The following is an 11,773-nucleotide window of genomic DNA, read 5'->3' as shown; positions in this document are numbered from 1 at the left end:
AAAAGGAAAGAAAAAAAGGAAAGAAAAAAAAAAGAAATAAAGATAATAAGCATCAAAATTCAGATTTATTGCAGTCTGTAGAGAGACATGATCACACATGTAAGTATTTATATCTAATACATCATATTGTAATTTTGGATATCAGATATTGCTAATCTATTTATGGCTGCTTACATGTAGAACAGTTTTATTCTTGATTACCTTAACTATATAGTTGCACCCAATCAACAAGGGTTTTCAGATTTTAACAAACCGAAACCAACCCAAGTTGCAATTTCTTAGGGGGTGCTTGGGACTGCTTATTTTAAGTGTTTATCTGCTTACTTCTTAAATTGACAGTAATAATAATAATTAAAGTTACAACAAACACTTTCTTAAAGACTGCTGGTCTGCTTAATAAAAAACCCTTAAAAATGAGTATGTAGACACATGTTTATTTTTTAAGCAGTTAAGCAAAAACAAATAAGCAATCAAAATATCAGAAAATCTATAAAACACTAAATCTACAGTAAATCAGAATTGCAGTATAATGTAAACATCTATATTTAGTTTATGTAGTCAGTGAAGTTTTTGCTCTCATTTATTTCCATCAGATTCATAACCGTCTCAGATGAAAGAAGGGGTACTTGATGCAGTATTGCTGTTTGAATTTTATCAGTTTGTTTTAACAGTTAGAAAGTTTCTTATATATGATTGCTTCCATCCAGGCTATGTTCAATCTGCAGATTCAGTGGGGTTTGACTCTGTGGTCTCCATTTCCTTGACCTTTTCAAGCTGCCTTAAAAGATCCAGCCTTTCAGGTCCATATGTGGATGGTATCTTCACAAAACGTATAAAATTTATATAAATACTGTCAGTTTTTCTGCACTAAAACAATGAAATTGAAGTTAAGCCAAATTTGCACCACTCACCAGTGACGGAACATATCTTTGGATAGCAGCCAACATTGCTGCATGGCCAACTGCGGTTACCTATAGACACACAATTATAGGTCGGATATATTCTCAATATTTAAAAAATGAAAAGAAAGAAAGAGTAAATCTCTTTTCATTTAAAAAATAATGAAGATGCAAATGCTTAATTAGTCAGAAATAAGCTTGGTCAACAGTTAGAGCTCAGCGGAAAACTTATAGTGAAAGCAAATCAACATGTTGCCATTTTCTATACAGCCAATAACACAGATACACCAAAATTAGAAGATTATGTTGGTCAACCCTGTTGACTACTACATTATGTACTTCCTTTATCAATCAAAAAGTGAGCTTAAATTAGGATTTTGATATTTGTCTACATTCTTAGTATGAAAGAGAATTTTGGAACAGGAAATTTTCACTGATTTATTTTCAGTAAAGAAGCCTACTACAATTACCATTTATGAGATCCAACATGGGTAGGTTATAACAGATCAAAGTAGTGGTAGCTTCGGGTATGGGTCAAAATGGAACACTTTTCGTCCAACTACTATAAGCATTTTTGTGAGCAACTAGTTATTCATACATGATTACATAAATCATACTGTTCGAATAATAAGATGGTTTGTTGAATAAGAATATATGTTTTACGCATTCAAAACACATTTCAGGCAACTATTTTGACCCATTCATTTTAAGCCGTGCAAAATTCTCATTAATGATTAGATGTAAGTATGTAACCTAAGACCAAATATTTAAGGATATTGGAACTCACTGGTAGTAGCATGAGAATGCCGATCGGGATTACTGACGCCATATCAGTTAAAGTTCTTTTAAGAGCTTGTTTTTCTTTGTCAGTCAATTCATCCCCTATAACAACCCTTCTAAGTAATCCCGTAGCTGCAGCAACGTCTATAGCTAGAAGTTGAGTACCCTGCAAAACATCCTGTTGATACAAGAAAAAATTAGTGCAAGTTAAGTGAAATATAATCAGACTGAAAGAAGAAGCGGAAGAATTAGGATATACTTGTACTTACTGTAGTAGTTCCTTTGAACTTGCTTATGGATCTTTCAATGATATTGTCTTTCTCCTCTACCTTAACCAATTGATTTCTTTCAGCATCTTTAGAATTATTGGCAGGATCATTAGACATACTTATATCATCCTGTACATATATACAAACAAAATAAGGGAATCGTATAAATGTGAACATGAGACTCGCAATAAAGGGAGACAAAAATATATAATTAAGAACTCTTGGGTTAACACTGATATCATTTAGAAAAAATAAAAACTTAAAAACTAATCGGGTTACAATATGGAAACAGATTAAATGCTATATTAATATGATCATATTGAAGTCCTAGAATAAAACCCACAAACTCTCTAAACCCTTATTGCTAAATTAGCCACTTAACCTATTTATATAAAACATGGTCAATTCAGGTTGTATTTGAATAACAAGTGATAAAAAAAGGCTATAAGCTAAAACTGAAACCAGTTAAAAAGAAGTCAACACTCCGTAAACAAGTATTCCAGTGTTTGCAACGTTCTATATTGTTGTAGATAAAGTATATTAGCTGATTACTTCATTAATAGTGTATTGCAATCATATTCAGAACATAAATTACTTAAATGACCAAGAAGGGGACCAAACATGGAGGCAGGTCAGGTCCATTTTGACATATAGACATAAAATTATAGGTTTTGACCCGTTACCCGACCTGCTAGTTTTGCCACTTTATGCTATCTCATTTTGCATTAACAGGTACACAACCCTTCTCTCTCCTGGACCATGACATACACATAAAAGAAAAGGACTTTCCAATAGAATATATAACATGATTGATAAAAAGGGTTATAAAAAAACCTCTTCATCCTCGGAGCGTTTCGCACTTCTTTCGACTCGCCTTTCAAGTTCCATTAGCTCATTTCTTAGAGATTCAAACCTCAGGATCTCATTTGATTCCAGTACACCCATGTCATCCTGCAGCTTGTACAAACTTAAGTACTCAGCAAAAAGCCAATTGTGCAACAAAAACATGAGAGAAATGTTTTGTGGCGAAAGAAACAATGTTGCATATTAACAGTCATGATAAAAGCTGTCTGGAATTCTTTTTTTAACACAATTGCTAACAATAGAGATAATAGGACATATTATCCTTCGTCGTCCAAAAGGAGTGGTTTTTTATTCAGTAAAAGTTTGGATTCACAGATTACCAATCAGATTAAAAGAAATGGACCTATAAAAGACATGTAGACCTTTATACGTGTATATAATATCGTCGTCCAAAAGGAGTGGTTTTTTATTCAGTAAAAGTTTGGATTCACAGATTACCAATCAGATTAAAAGAAATGGACCTATAAAAGACATGTAGACCTTTATACGTGTATATAATATCAAAATGTGATCCTGAGACATACACTTGTGAAGGAAGCTTCTGATTGGAGGTCAGATTTTGGGGTTGGACGGGGTAGCAGAAAATTCCATAAGCCACCAGGTTTACTACAAGTAAGAATGAAAAATTAATAAATAAGCGCACAGAAGCCAAAACATTAGTACTTAAAAGTTAACGTTAAACTTATGAATAGTGTGTGTGTACTAAATTCGTTGAAGAATATACCTGCTGGCTACATTCAGGTCTACGTTAGATTGCCTCATGTTCCTAACCGAAGATTCTGAAAGACCACCAGCATCTCCCTAAATACAACATGATGCACGGTCAGATAGAAATAAGTTTGCATCTAAGGTTTAAATATAGATATGTGGTAACAAACACAGGATACTATGAAATCATTGTTTCCGAATGTCAGTACAGCATTCAACTGAATGCATGCAACTCAAAGAAATGAACATCAGATTGTGCATGTGAATGTTATTTTCCTTTTTCTTTCCTTTAGTGGAAAAGAAACTGTGTTATATACTTATATTGGTAGACAATTGCAGAATAGTAGTATGGTACATCATTTTCATATTTCTTTAAATGGAAAAAGTTAGCCAACCTATACTATATACAGAATAGGAGTATGGCGTACAAAATACTGCGGTGACAACTCTCCTACTTGGCTACTTAGTTGAATATCTGTTTAGCTTATATGCATTACTTGCTAATACTTTAATGGCTTTCACCCACTTTAATAAGAATACACAGATGTACACAAATATTCAACAAGGCAAGCTAACTACGCAAAAAATTGATTCATTTAAGAAACTGCAACAATAAAACTTTAGTGTTATCCTTTAAGGGTAGATTGTCATAGTTCAAATATATGCAGACATTCAATACCTGCTGAAGCGAATTTGCCTTGGCTCTAAAAGATGCCTCAAGAAATTCAGCTTCTTTTTTAAGTTTCCTCATTTTCTCGAGATCAGAACAAGCAGCTTTTAGATGCTCTTTACCAGAATTGGAGCTGGATACATGCAATTCTTGGAGTAACTCTTCAAGTCTTATAAGGGCATCATCAACACTCTCCAATGCCTAATAAATACCACTCACGTCATCATATAATCACCATAAACAATCATTTCTGTTTCGAAGAGACTAGAGCAAGAAATACCAATATTTGAGGGTTTCTTTGGATGTATGTATACGTATGTGTTAATACTAGGATCTTACTCCTCCTGGCCCATAAACGTGAATGATCAATTCTAGTAACTGATCTGGACCATTAATGACAGTCATCTGGGTTGTGTTGTCTTATATTGTGTAGATATGTAGGATCAAGGCACATATTGTGAAATCAATTTATTTTCTAAAGGTCTAAATACTCAATGTGGCAAGCATATTCAATAACTAATCACACCAAAGCCAATGAACACTGGAAAATGGTAACACTCAACTTAATTTAGTGAAGATGAACGATACCTTATCAAAAGAGTCAAGTTCTTTATTCAACGGAGTATAACTTCTAGAACGAGTAATCTCAAGAGCATTTGTGTTTCTGCTTTCAATCATCAGCCTCCTGCATTTACATTTCCCTATCTTATGAATGATTTGTTTTCTAATAGCTGATAATAATTGAATGGTCAGATAATCTTGTAGTATAAATTGTGTATAAAGATAAATAGGAGCTTGTCTGCACAGCATTCTACTTACTTGGGTATGCCTAATTCTTCCATAGACTCCTGTAAGATGTTATGCCTGAAATTAGAAAATCTAGACTTAGACCGCCTCATCAAAAGCCAGTTTTGTGTAATATAATCAGATGACATACCCTCTAGAAAGAAATCTTGCAGCTTTGACGTTAGAAGGGTTCTCAAGCCATTTACTATATTTGATAAAGCTCTGAATCCAATGTGAACAAACATCTAAAACAATAGGGATAGCTTCCTCATTTGGAGGACCTTGTTTGCTTTTATGACCATGCAAGCCTTTCTGAGTGTCAATGTCACCCGGATAGAATGGAAGCCAATCCAACTCCTCACATACAACCTATAGAATGTTGGTCACTGTCAGATTTTAGATATCAGTTTTGTGTACATGATATATAAAACCAATTATGCTAACCTCCACATACAGTTGATATGAGCTTATTGATGAAAGCTGAGGATAGTATAGTACACTCCCACCAATAAGATACCTGCATCGAAGAGATTCGACAATAAAATTGTGATCTAGTGAAAAGTTGATGTGAGATTTGAGAATGTTACCTGATCAAGCCTTCAATGGGTTTAGGTACCGTCTCAAAATTATTTGCAGATAGGTATGACTGAGTCCTCCTCCCCAAAGCGATGAAGAATCCGAAAATAGCCAAATCCTTATCCAACACCTGCAGGAAATATAATCTGCTTAAAACATGCAATGTGACTAATATTGATGCAGTAAAATGAAATAAAATTAAGAGACGGTATTTATACTTGCAGCTTATATAGCACAAAGAACTACCCAATTTCAAATGAACTACCACAAGTTGCAAAATGAATAAAAACATTTAGTTATGTAGAGACGTACAGAAACTGCCACGATCAATGCAAATATTACATGGAATCGATAAACTATGATATCGAGTAACATTAATCAGAAATGGCGTAGACAGATTTGAATTCATATTCGATGCCAAACCATTTAAAGAGGGAGCTGTGAGATCCTATTATATAATACAATCTTCATCCAAAAAACATAAAGTAGAGCTACTTTACCTCAATGCTTTCACAGGTAGTCAGTCTTGACCATATTCTTTCTCTATCAATTGCCCTTTGAAGCTGCTTCTGAACAAGACTCACCCAAAATTGAACTTCTTCAGTACCTTGCTCATCTTTTACTCTACACGCAGCAGCTCGAGGTCCAAAGTGGACAAGAAACTCTCTGCGTAGGCCAATTTCTTTAATGGAACTATACGCTTTGCGAATTGGAACAAACTCAGCTAACATGTCCATCAGTCTGCCAGTTATCTCAGGAAGAATAGAGTAAAACTGTGCGCAAGCAACTTTTGTAGGGCCTAATTTTGTTATTGCAGCAATGCAACTCAGTGCAAACAGAAGCAATGATCTGTCACTTGCATCCCCTGAACTCAAAGCCATTCCTTTCCTGATCCTGGATAAGTAACAAGTTAGCATGAGGCAAACTCATAACTCTCTCATGTATATAAGGTAAGACATAATTACGCAGATAGTCCTTGTGGTTTGCTCAGATTACATGCTCAGTCCTTGAAGTTTTTTTTCTTACACGGATAGTCCTCTTGGTTTGTCAGTCCTTCAGACTAACGGGGGTTAAAACACTTTGACTCCTGCGGAAGTTAAAAACACTTTTAACGCCCGTCAGTCTTAGGGACTGTCCGCGTAAGATTGGCAAACCACGAAGACTGTCCGCTTAAGAAAAAAAACTTTAGGGATTGTGTGTAATGTGTGCAAACCACCTGGACTGTCCGTGTAATTATGCCATAAGGGTAACTGTAACTACTTACACTCCGGTAGCTGCAGCAAATCGTTGATCCTTCTCAAAGTAGTTAACAAAACTGGACACCACGGATGGCACTTGCTCAGACCAAAACCAGTCATAAAGTTCTGGCTGTTTGTCCGATAGTGCATCTCGGATTACACCTTCCAAGGGAGCAGAATGTCTTGAGAGACTGCATAAAAGACATAGATTAAGTATGAATGTTGTGATACACTGCATAATAAGATGCTATTTCCAGAATTAACAGATAAGCTACATAAAGCATACATACATCAGAAAAACAAAAAACTAAACGCAAAAGTTTATAATAATCATCTTCGCCTAAACAAGAGAATTTTTTTCAGTAGTAAGATTAAGGTACTGCAAAATGGTGGAACAAGAGAATGTAGACTATAACATTAACTGACTTCCACACATATCATTCTTAACAGTCAATAGTAAAGTAACAGAAAACCCTACTAAAATCTTTACCTCCTCTGAACAAAAACATTGATATCCCGGTCTCTTCTATCTCCACGAGATGAAATCTCACATGCGGCTAACAGCAACGAATACACTGAGGCCTAAAGTGTTTAACAATTATTAGCTTTATGTCATAAGTTGATAAACCATAAACGGGGGAATGTCAGAATCCATCAACATATTATAGCTGTAAATCTAGAAAATATATACTGATTGCTTTCAGTTTCTAAATCAACTATTTCAGGAGTTCAAACTTCAAAGCAGAGAGCTACTTCCTCCTGGATATGAAGGGTGGTAGTGATGATGATCTGTAGATTATATAGTAGAATTATGTTGAACTCTCTAAGCACAATCTTAAATTTTTCATTCTTATGGCATAAACCATGTTCAGAAATGGTGAAAAGTGAAAACATAAATTAGCATGCGAGGTTTTAAATTTCAAAAACAACAATGAAAGATAACCCCTTGCACAACAGCTCCTACAAATGTAAAAGGTTAGTTTTTGCACACAAGAAATTTACCCCAAGTCTCGTAGGTTTCAAATTACAGAGTACAAATTAAACCTAGGTTATGAAAAGTTGTCCAAAATCATTTAATCACATGGGAGTTATCGCTTAAGTCGAAGTTGAAAATGTCAACACTCCATAATTTTGTATGGTCTTCAACTATCAATTTCCATTTTGGGTATTTGTACATTGGCTGGCTTGTTGAACCATTGGTGTCTTCTAAAGTTTAAGAGCTGCCAGTTCAACATATATAAAAACCCCATCAACGAGCCATTCTATGCAATTGATGAGCTAAAAATTCTAGATATATCAAAAAGGGCAGACCTTCGCCCAGATCTTTACCACATCTTTAGAGGAAAAACAATCTATCATAAAAAATAATTTCGTTTCACGACATAGAGGTGTCCTAACTTGAGCTTCGTCATTATTAGTTGGGCTAAAGCTACTCAAGCTAGACATGATTACATCTAGAGTGCCATTCAGCTTATTGATGGGAGTGTGTTTTATGATGTGATATTGTGATCTTCACCTTATCTATTGAATACATAACTAGGACCCACCTCAGTTGAGTAACAGATTACTAACTGGAAAAATTAAATTTGATTCACAGTAGAAAAGTCCACGTATAATAAATGCCTACTGATTACTTCCAATCAGAAATGGTATCACACAACCTAAAGACAACACTTTTTTAATACAAGACGTGCAATAGAGAATTGCATTTAACGTGGCGTTGAAAGGAAAATAAAAATGTATAAAGAGATAATAATAGCAATAATGGTGTAAGAACATGTTTAACATCTTCAAAAGAGATGTTTGACAAGTAAAAATGGTTCTCTCAACAAATATTTTACGCAGTAGGTTGAGAAATATAAATATACAACTAAAGCTATAGGCTTCAAGTTTCAATTTTTGCTCCAACCAGTCATTGGTCATCACCATGAATGCAATTATAATTTCCAAATGTTGAAAATATTTCACACAGAACAAAAGATAATACAAGGAAAATGTAGATGAAACAAATATAGACGAAAAATACATTTATAACACGCATATTTTCATAACTCTAATCGGATTAATATTCTATTTGTTCACAATGAAAGCCTACACTTATAATTGATAAATTAAAACTTCTACGTTGATTTATGTATACGAATGCAGTTGTCTAAGCATGTATTTATTTATCTCTAGCAGAAACATAGGGTACACAAGTTATGAGCATGTTAAGAACGAACCTGATAAGATAAGGCCTTCACCCAAGCATTTTGATCTATCCCAAGCCAGGCGGTTGAGAACCATGATAACTTGGATACAGAGCTCTGCTCTTTAATAGCAAGCTCATAAACCCTGGCAGCATCATGCAATGATTGAATAAGTGCACTGTTATATTCTTCATTTTGCAGTGACTCGTCAATCTTGAGCCTCAATTCCTCAGCATCACTACTTGTTGTTGCTTGCGGATTGCCATTGACTGTTACACCGTCATCAGCAGAAGCAAACTGTCTCCCTTTTCTTGATGTGTTACGAGTCAAACAGAATAATTGAGGATCAAAGGATCTGGAACTAAGACCGAGCGTCCCATCTTCTAACAAAGAAAAACTTACATGACATCTCTTCCTTAAATAAGCTTTACTGTATACTAAGTAACCCACGGCAGCTACCTTCTTGTGAAAAAGACACGTTCTAGAATCTTTACATGAAATCCATGGATTCAGAGTTCTGCATCAAGTATGCAATGCCATAAATTTACAATTTGACACATACGAGCCCTTTTATTTCAATATTGGTGTAGAGTTTAAAGAAATAGATGAGTGAGAGAGTAGAAATACAGAATCGCATTGTGTACCAGATATCTTACAGTGAATCTGATGACTAGTATTTATACTAACACGACTCAATTGCGTGCAACAATTAGAAAGCGAGAAGTACTATAAGTAGATGCATATATCTACATTGAGTATCTGACGTTATACATATTCAGATTATTCTTTCTAGAGATTAAGCCAATATCTATATCTATATCTACATCTACATCTACTATGAACTGCCTCAACTAACTTACGAGCTAACCAGCAAGTCAACGTAGCATGGTGATCATGTGATCATGTCAGAGTGTGAGTTATGCCACAACATACTCATGAGTGTTGACACTGATAATGCAATATCGCAATTATCGATGACATACTAAAGCCTAGATAGATGTATATCACAGAATTAACTCTATTTCAAAGATATCACAGTAACAACAGTCGGCAATATAAATATATAAATATAAATAGTCATAATTCAAGAGCATTATAAATCACATTTAATTAACAACTTCTCCTACATCATAATCAATTACTACTTCAGTTGAAAATTTATTATTCCACTAACTAATATGATAGCTCATTGAACACTTGAGTCAAAATCACTCCCTACAAATACCTAAATTACACTTAATTATTAGCTAATTAACGGATTTATAACATAAATTACACTTGATTATTAGCTAATTAACGGATTTATAACATAAACAAGCAAGCTAAAAGACGAAAGTAGCAAAATGAAACGACTGGATTACTTACTTCGATACAAAAACAGAGCGAGGGCAACGGACACTAGGTAGAGCGTGAGGTTGAGATATAGCCATTACTTGCTTCAATACGAGAACAGAGCGAGTGCAACGGAGACTCGTATATATGTAAATTATTATAATGATAATTATAATATAATGTTTATTCGGAAAAGGTGATTTGACGGAGCGTTAGGGTTTCGGAGAAGAAAGGGGAATGAGGATAAGGATGGAGTAAAAGAGAAGTGAACGACGGAAGAACGAACGGCGAAGAGCCACGTCGGTGAGAGGCAAGCTTGTGGTGGTAAGAAGGTGTGAGTGCGGGATAGAGAAAATAAAAAGGATATGAAAAACGGGTCTATTAGGGTGGGTCGGGTCAACAATGGCTTACCATTTTTAACGAGCGTCAGCAACATCTTTCAGCCAACAGCCCTTAACAAACGTATAGCGCGACGTGTTGGTCGATTTAAGTGTCAGGCGTACTAGTCAACGGCATAAGACTACTCTTCACCGTGTATGTGATATTACGGACAGTTTATACATTTTTTGATCAAAAAGTTAATATCACCTCACTAGCCACAAATTCTTACACGTTTTACGATATCTTGGTTTAATTGTTCAATTATTTAGTAACACTTTTTGATATCTTTCAATCCATAACTCTATTATTGTTTTTTTTTTATTTCGTATTGAATGCGAATATATTTAACTATGTTTTTTTAGATAATAATTCATGGCCGCAGAGCACATTACGTTTGCCACATAATTTTGCTAAATTATGTGTCAGATGTGATAAAACAATTTCGTTTGAACATTGGACCCATTTTCGTACGATAACTAGAGAAACGCACTACGAGCAAGACTTCCTAAAGGGTTGATACCATTCGAAATAGTTTCAACGCCGAAAAAGTCGTTTTGCTATTTTTAAAAGGTGAATTTTGAACTTTTAGATTTTACGATAATTATTACATTTGCATTTGAATTTTTATGCATATTTAAATACCATTTTGATTTTGATACTTGTTATTTATGTAACATTTTATTTAAGTACATTGAAAATATTTTTGAGGTTAATATCTGTAACACCTCGTCAGAAGACACTAACGGCGTATTAACTCCCGATCTCATAGTTAACGGTCGCGCCCTCTATATGAGACGTTTTTCGAAAAGCAATCGCATTTATTTCAAAAGACGTTATCATTAAAGGTAAAATAGTTCACAAGTTTTAACGTAATGACAAAAGTAAATAATCTCAACATTATTCAAAATGAAATAGTTTTAAATGCGACTGTAAATGTGTTGACATAAATCAAATCACGCTGGACTTCAATCCAGTGTATGCACCAAGCAAGCACATAGTCATCAAAGTTTGCTGAAGCATAGTAGCTTTAAGAACCTGAGATAAAACATGAAATTGAGTGGATCTACAGGTTTAGTAAATC

The 11,773-nt window shown here is 34.5% G+C and overlaps 1 protein-coding gene across 1 annotated transcript; it reads right to left on the bottom strand.

Annotated features, from left to right (window-relative positions):
• Positions 1-455: 455 nt before the first annotated feature.
• On the bottom strand, positions 456-10,642 carry LOC139856174 (uncharacterized). Its single transcript, XM_071845422.1, has 18 exons — positions 10,345-10,642; positions 9,013-9,496; positions 7,281-7,372; positions 6,817-6,981; positions 6,053-6,446; positions 5,564-5,682; positions 5,421-5,493; positions 5,128-5,345; positions 5,010-5,054; positions 4,779-4,875; positions 4,200-4,391; positions 3,537-3,613; positions 3,337-3,418; positions 2,783-2,899; positions 1,949-2,077; positions 1,687-1,857; positions 912-971; positions 456-819 (listed from the first exon to the last, which is right to left on the bottom strand). The coding sequence occupies exons 1-18, from the start codon at positions 10,407-10,409 to the stop codon at positions 715-717; spliced, it is 2,685 nt and encodes an 894-aa protein (XP_071701523.1). The 5' UTR covers positions 10,410-10,642; the 3' UTR covers positions 456-714.
• Between the last annotated feature and the right edge of the window lie 1,131 nt (positions 10,643-11,773).

This window comes from Rutidosis leptorrhynchoides, chromosome 6 (genome assembly GCF_046630445.1).
Source record: "Rutidosis leptorrhynchoides isolate AG116_Rl617_1_P2 chromosome 6, CSIRO_AGI_Rlap_v1, whole genome shotgun sequence".
NCBI lineage: Eukaryota > Viridiplantae > Streptophyta > Magnoliopsida > Asterales > Asteraceae > Rutidosis > Rutidosis leptorrhynchoides.
The sequence above is the reverse complement of the archived record's forward strand: the minus strand, read 5'-3'. Positions and strand labels throughout refer to the sequence as shown.